Source organism: Neofelis nebulosa, chromosome 2, assembly GCF_028018385.1.
Source record: "Neofelis nebulosa isolate mNeoNeb1 chromosome 2, mNeoNeb1.pri, whole genome shotgun sequence".
Taxonomy (NCBI): Eukaryota; Metazoa; Chordata; class Mammalia; order Carnivora; family Felidae; genus Neofelis; species Neofelis nebulosa.
In genome coordinates this window covers 207,384,602-207,392,365 of record NC_080783.1, presented here as the reverse complement: position 1 = coordinate 207,392,365, position 7,764 = coordinate 207,384,602, and the positions used below count along the sequence as shown (strand labels likewise).

At 57.4% G+C, this 7,764-nt stretch overlaps 1 protein-coding gene across 1 annotated transcript; it reads left to right on the top strand.

Moving 5' to 3' along the window:
- Positions 1-3,990: 3,990 nt before the first annotated feature.
- On the top strand, positions 3,991-6,624 carry FAM43B (family with sequence similarity 43 member B). The gene has a single exon (XM_058718833.1). The coding sequence runs from the start codon at positions 4,537-4,539 to the stop codon at positions 5,521-5,523; it is 987 nt and encodes a 328-aa protein (XP_058574816.1). The 5' UTR covers positions 3,991-4,536; the 3' UTR covers positions 5,524-6,624.
- The last annotated feature ends 1,140 nt before the right edge of the window (positions 6,625-7,764 follow it).

The window sequence follows — 7,764 nt, the reverse complement described above, 5'->3', positions numbered from 1 at the left end:
ACAAAATGTTCTGGCTTAACAGAAGGAAGGGGGGAAGAGAAATGTGTGTGATGGGGTGCATCGAAGGGCATGAAATCATCTTCCACAGCAGATAGGCAACAAAGTTTTAAAAACTAGAAAACGTGAAGTAGCTGTGTTATTTAAAAACAGAGGCAGGGGGGCGCCTGGGTGGCGCAGTCGGTTAAGCGTCCGACTTCAGCCAGGTCACGATCTCGCGGTCTGTGAGTTCGAGCCCCGCGTCAGGCTCTGGGCTGATGGCTCGGAGCCTGGAGCCTGTTTCGGATTCTGTGTCTCCCTCTCTCTCTGCCCCTCCCCCGTTCATGCTCTGTCTCTCTCTGTCCCAAAAATAAATAGAAAACATTGAAAAAAAAATTTTTTAATAAATAAATAAATAAATAAATAAATAAATAAATAAATAAATAAATAAATAAAAACAGAGGCAGGGACGCTTGGGTGGCTCAGTCGGTTGAGCACCCGACTCTTGATTTCGGCTCAGGTCATGTTCCCAGGATCACAGGATCGAGCCCTGCATGGAGCTCCATGCTGAGCATGGAGCCTGCTTATGATTCTCCTTCTCCCTCTGGCCCTCCCTGCCTCGCACACGTGCTCTCATTCTGTCAAAAAACAATAAATAAACAAACAAACAAATAAATACACGGAAGCATATGACAGAAATGCCGGCTGGGCATCCCACTTCAGCTCAGTCATGATCTCACAACTCTGTGAGTTCGAGCCCCGCGTCAGGCTCTGTGCTGATGGCTCGGAGCCTGGAGCCTGCTTCAGATTCTGTGTCTCCCTCTCTCTCTGCCCCTCCCCCACTCACGCTCTGCCTCTCTATCAAAAATAAATAAACATTAAAAAAATTGTTTAATAAATTTAAAAAAATTATAATAATAAAATGTGCAAAAGAGGGTCGCCTGAGTGGCTCAATGGGTTGAGCTCTGACTTGGGCTCAGGTCATGATCTCCCAGTTCCTGGGTTCCAGCCCCACATCAGGCCCTGCACTGAGCCTGCTTTGAATTCTCTGTCTCCCTCTCTCTCTGCCCCCCCCCAAATAAATAAACATTAAAAATAAAAACAAATGTGTAAGAGTGGTTGTCTTTAGAAGTAAGAATTGAGACTGGGGAAGGGTGGGGCAGGAGACTGATATCTCTTTCTTTATAAACCTACTATGAGGCAGCTCCTGGACTTTCCAAAATAATACAAGTATCACTATGGTAGAAATAAAAATGATTGAAAAAAGAAAAACAAAATCCAACTGCACACCAGTGCCTAAAGCAGTGATGGCTGATGCAAAGTTGGGAGCTCTTTTTATCTTTTTTAAATTTTTATTTATTTATTTTGGGGAAGGGCAGAGAGAGAGAGAGGGAGACAGAGAATCCCTAGGAGGCTCCAACCGTCAGTGCAGAGCCCGATGTGGGGCTCGAACTCACAAACCTCAATATCCTGACCTGAGCTGAAACCAAGAGTGGGACACTTAACCCGCTGAGCCACCCAGGCGCCCGGGAGCTCCTAACCAAGGACTGGAGGGAGGGGAATCTGAATAGACAGGACAGTGGAGCTCTGAGTGCAGCTGACCCCTCTTAAGGAACAAACTTGGAGGAAGAAGCACAGAAGGTCTGAGACCAAGCCTGGGGAGGGGGGGGGGGGTGCGTTAGGAGGAGTCCTTGAAGTGAGGAGTGGTCTCCGGGGTAGGGAGGTGGGAATCCCTGCCAATGAGGCTAAGCGACTTGGGAACAAGGTAACAAAAGGGCTCACAGTATCAAATGCTGCTCTGAGGTCCAGGGGTCGTAAGGTAAAAACCAACTATGGCACACTGGGATATCACACAGCCCCGAGGGATCCTCCAGAGAGGATTTCCCAAAGGCGGTGAGCAAGGACCAGGTGAGCAAGCCTAGGGAGGCAGTGGAGGCTCTCTGCCTGTAGCTCCTTGACCTCTTGCTCTCTGGGAGGCAGGAGGTTCAGTGAGCAGGTCAAAGGCTTGCAATCCTGGGGACATACTCATACTAAAATATGGCTGTTTATCTGAAATTCAAGTTTAACTCTGTGAGTCTTGCATCTGTATGTGTGAACTCCCAGCAACCTCAAGAGGCTTGGAGGTATCTGTTTTGCACACTGATACCTTGCCACTGGCCACCTCCACCAGCACCCTCCCGACCCCACGTGGACACAGGCCATCCTCGCGCAAGGTGGTGCAGTCCAGAGGGGGGGACCCAGGAGACCCAAGGCAGGAGACAGCAGGATTTTTCTATGAGCTACCCTTCAAGTCAAAACCACCCAAAGCCCTTTCTAAACAGGGAGTTGGTTGAGTTAATGTCCCCGTTGGCCCAAGAGACAAATCTAGCACCATGAAAAGCACTCACATGAAGCTGTCATTGTGATCCACAGTCTGTTCTCTTGTGGGGAAATGAGGCCGCCTCTACAGGGTGGGAACAGTGGGAGGCTTCTGTGTCCTTCTTGTGTGATTGTTTACCACAAGCACGTATTACTTTTATAATCCTCAAAAAGCAGTAAAGACATTTCCATATGGAAAATAAAATGAGGCCGTAGTAAACCAGATCATCTGTGAGGCCCCCTCCAAAGCTAAGATTCTGTAATTCTAAGTAATTTCCTGTTCTTTATTTGCATGTCATTTAGGAACATTCAGTGATGCAGTTTAGTTGTGGTGGGGGTTTTTTTAGGGGAGGAGGTCTTGGGGGGATTTTTTTTTTTTTTTTTTTTTTTTTTTAGCTTTCAGTCGCCCCTCCTCCCCGCACAAAGGACTCTGAATCCAGCCACCCACTATTGGTGCCTGCCAGCCCTGAATGCTGCTGGGCTGTGGGACATACAATCTTCCCACTGCCCCCACTCTCAGAGGTCACCTGGTTTGGCCTGGCAGGGCCCAAGCCTCTGGGCTCAATCCTGACCCGTGAGATTCCCCAGATGACCTATTCTGAGCCAAGGGAAGAGCCCGGCTGTTGGCTGTGTGACAGCCCAAGGCCATGAGTCTCCTAGGCCCCCATCAGAGCAGACCAGGGATTCTACAGAACTTGTGGCTTAACAATAATCCTGACGGGGGGAGATGTGTCCCCATACCCGAGGACAACTGTCTCTTTCCTACTACACTAGAACCCCTGCCTAATAAAAGCCCCCACTGATGGGTCCCGGGGAGGGTGGAAATGTCCCATCTACATGCAGCATATGTGGACTCATAGAAGGTGAGGACTTGCTTATGGATCACCCAAACCTGTCATGGAGCCTTAGTCCTACCCCTTACCAGCCCTGTGACCTTGGGCAAGTCATATAACTGAGCCTGGGTTATTCCAAGGATTAAATGAGATAATGAATGCAAAACCCCAGGGCTTTGGGGAACCTGATAGGAGTTCACAAACCGGAGTTTTATCTATTTAATCCTCACAGGGCCCAGAGGCAGCCCTTTGGCCAGAATGAGCTTTTCATCTGCAATTCCCACAGACCCAGAACTGCTCTGGAACGTTCCCCCACCCTCAAAAAGTACCCTCCCTGCTTCAGGCCAGGCGAGGGGCTCAGTGACTGCTCTCCCAGCTCAGGCGCAGCGGCCTGGCCCACGACCTTGGAAGAACCTAGGAGAAAGCTTCACCAAGCAACAGTACTTTTCCACTGCACTGCTCGGCCACCTCAGCAGGCTTTCTGCTGTGCAGACAGGAGGCAAAGTGCGCCAGGCCAGCCCCATCAGGAACCCACCCAAAATCACTCTCCGAGATGGGGGTAGGGACAAGCAGTGGCTGAGAAGCAGCTGGAATCCTAGAGAGAGGAGGGGGGTCCCGAAAGTGCCAAGGGGAGCGTGGAGACCACGGGTGAGGTCAGAGAAATTTGCATTCGCAAAGCCCTCCGGTACATTTCAAAAGATCCTTACTTCTTAACCGCCCCTCCACCCTCACCCCTCCAATAATAATGATTAAACCCGTTCCACCGCGCCTGTGCCGGGTCCCGGGCGAAGAGCAGCGCTAGCCGGCGCGGGGGAGGAGAGAGAGGAGGGCGAGGGGAGGGGACAAGAGATCTAGCGGTCCCGCCCGGTGATGTAGACAGCCCGGGGAGGTGGAGCCGCGACGCCTGAAGGAGTCCCCACCGCAATCGCGCTTTCGGTCTACCCCTCCGAGCGTCCAGCCGCCAGCCCCAGCTCCGGCGACCTCCCTGCCGCCGCAGTTCGGGCGGCGGGGACTGCGGGATCCTCCCTGCTCGGGCCTGGAGGGGGGGGGCGCCTCCACCACGCCCAGCCCCCTCCCCTCCTGGCTTCCCGGACGGCTGGAGCTACTCCCGGGGGAAGCTGTTCCCGGACGCTCGGCCGCCGCCCGGGCATCTCGGCTGCCAGCCCGGCTGGGCACCGGGCATCTGCGAAGCCAGCCCTGCCTGGCACTGGGCATCTCCGACTGGGCACCGACTGGCTCCGGCGCCGCCCAGCTGCTCGCGACCCCCGGGGCCGCGGGCTTCTCCGCGCTCCCTCCCCTCCCCCCGGCCGCCGGGCAGGACGCCCGTGAGCTCCCGGTGCCCCCAGCCCCTTTGGCCGCCGCCGCCGCGATGCTGCCCTGGAGACGCAACAAATTCGTGCTAGTGGAGGACGAGGCCAAGTGCAAGGCGAAGAGCCTGAGTCCGGGACTCGCCTACACGTCGCTGCTCTCCAGCTTCCTGCGCTCCTGCCCGGACCTGCTACCCGACTGGCCGCTGGAGCGCCTGGGCCGCGTGTTCCGCAGCCGGCGCCAGAAAGTGGAGCTCAACAAGGAGGACCCGACCTACACCGTGTGGTACCTGGGCAACGCCGTCACCCTGCACGCCAAGGGCGACGGCTGCACCGACGACGCCGTGGGCAAAATCTGGGCGCGCTGCGGGCCGGGCGGGGGCACCAAGATGAAGCTGACGCTGGGGCCGCACGGCATCCGCATGCAGCCGTGCGAGCGCAGCGCCGCGGGGGGCTCGGGGGGCTCCGGGGGCCGCCGGCCGGCGCACGCCTACCTGCTGCCGCGCATCACCTACTGCACCGCGGACGGGCGCCACCCGCGCGTCTTCGCCTGGGTCTACCGCCACCAGGCGCGCCACAAGGCCGTGGTGCTGCGCTGCCACGCCGTGCTGCTGGCGCGGGCGCACAAGGCGCGCGCCCTGGCCCGCCTGCTCCGCCAGACCGCGCTGGCGGCCTTCAGCGACTTCAAGCGGCTGCAGCGCCAGAGCGACGCGCGCCACGTGCGCCAGCAGCACCTCCGTGCAGGGGGCGCCGCCGCCTCGGTGCCCCGCGCCCCGCTGCGCCGGCTGCTCAACGCCAAGTGCGCCTACCGGCCGCCGCCCGGCGAGCGCGGCCGTGGGGCCCCGCGCCTCAGCAGCATCCAGGAAGAGGACGAGGAGGAGGAGGACGGAGACGCGGAGGAGCGCGAGCGGCCCGAGGTGCTCAGCCTGGCCCGGGAGCTGAGGACGTGCAGCCTGCGGGGCGCCCCGGCGCCGCCGCCGCCGCCGCCGCCGGCGCAGCCCCGCCGCTGGAAGGCGGGCCCCAGGGAGCGGGCGGGCCAGGCGCGCTGAGAGCGCGGGGGGGGGGGGGGGGGGGGGCAGGACTTGCGGCCCCAGCCCCCGCCGGCCTGACTTCCAGCCTCCAACCCCGGCCCTGCCCGCTTCGGCTCCCCTCCGGTCCCCCGGCCCTTGCCTCCCTCGTGGTCTCTGTTGTCTGCCCAGCGCCTCATCCTGGCTCAGGGTGACGCCTGATACGCCCTTGATTACTGGGGGACTAAAGGGACAGGGAGAGCAGCAGTAATCGATTGTTCACCTCTCCCCACATCCGGAGTTTCCGAGAGCGCCCTCCATCGTGGAATTGCCCATAAGCTTTACAACAGGTCTTTGCCCATAGGCCACCCCCTCCCTCCCAAAACAACGTCTCAAAAGAAGAGGGAAGAAGTTTCCAGAAATCCAGGAGGGTGGCCTTGGATCTTGGCCGGGTGGAAGCCGTGGTCCTGCCCTTGGCCAGTCAAGCCTTCCTCCCTGGGATGGGACCAACTCTGGGGAGGCATTCTTGCAGGGGAAGAATAGTGGCCCCGGAGAACTGAGGCCGGGCCCAAGGCGGGAACTGGGTCGGCGGCTTTCATACACACAAGATTTCTCAGGCCCTATGCTCTGGCCTCTCTACCCCTTGGAGGATTTCTGGACTTCACTGCTCTGCGTCCGGAGAAGACTGGGCTGGTCCTACCAACGCAAACAACAGGCTAGACCAGGTAACGGCCCCCTGCACCAGGCAGCTGCCCGAGACTGTGCCCGGGCACCTGGCACCCCCACAAGACTCCTCACCCACCCCATCTCTCTGCAGACAGATGTGTGTGGTTCCCCACTAGGTTCCCCCAACCGGGACCAAGATGGGGCCTCCAAAGGAGGTAAGGAGAACCTTTGGCAGGTGCTTGAGGACACTGACTACCCAGGAAGTGGACACAGGAGGGATGCCCCTCCAATTCGGGGCTCGTCACAGGGAAGGGTCCTGACAGCCTTGTGTTCTCATAGCAAGCTGAGGAAGGAGAGTGCGTTAACCCCACAGTGGGAGTGCGCCCTGCCCAGGTGTCCCTCAACAAGGCCACAGAAAGCCCAAAGATCTATGTGTCACCAACTGATCATTGTAAATAAAGTGGACCTGCTTTTTCATCCTTGTCACCACTCCTGTGTTGTGTTTGATGCCAGGCCCGCTGGGGACAAAAAGACTATCATCAGAACCCCAAGGGACAGGAGAAGGCCCCAGGGAGTGGCCCTCTTAAGCAGCTAGAGCCAAGCCCGCAGGATTGGGGAGGAGGGGCTACTTCCAGGAAGCTGTTCCCTTAATGTCAGGGAAGGAGACACTAGCAGGTGTGAGGTCGTACCTGCCAAGCCTTGGAGGAGCGTCAGCTGTCTGTCTGGGCCGCCCAGGACGTGTCTGCCTGGGCACTCACATGGGAGTGTTCCTGAGACATTTGGCAGGGAGGGGGCACTGGGCTGGGGACTTGCCATCGGCCACAAGTCTCTGAGAAGATTCCTATGTATGTCAAAGCATGTGGTATATATATATATATATATATATATATATATATATATATATATATATATATATATATACTGCATCTCCCCCGGGGACGAAAGTGGGGCTAGGTCGTAAAGGGGCGGGGAGCCCATTTTTCCTTCAGGGGAGCTCGAGACGTCTGTCCAGACGTCTATGACAGTGCGAGTCTTGAGCTTGGATATCTTCTTTATTCCTGTGCTGAGCCGGGCACTGATCCCAGACTTCTCCAGAGCCCAGACAAGTGGCCTCTGCAGCGGCCAGCAGTCAGGATGGTCCTGTTTCCTGGAGCTACTGGAACAGAGGGTCCCACAGCCACTTCACCCGGCAGAACCCAGGCAGGGTCGGGGGACTTTGAAGGGGAAGCTGGGGTTGACGCCTCATGTTGGGGAAGAGGGTACCCTGCACGTTCATTGCCTCCCTCTCACGCACGGGCAGGGGTTTTGTTGGTGTTTCTCCCCATTTGCAGGAAGAGCAGAGGAAGCGGGAAGAATGTCAGACCTGGGAGACCAGGATGGGCTGCAGGTGAGGCAGCCGCTGGTGTCTGAGGCAACCTCACCCAGAAACAAGGTCACACGCGTGCCCTCTTTGGTCAGACTCAAGCGGCAGATGCTTACTCGGCGCTTGTGCTGGGACAGGCACTGAGCTGGGCACTGGGGATCCAGGAGTCCCTCCCCTGTGGCTCTTTACGGTCTCAGGTGAGATGCACGTGATTAAAGGAACCGTTGCTGTATAATAATTCACGGGTATGTTCT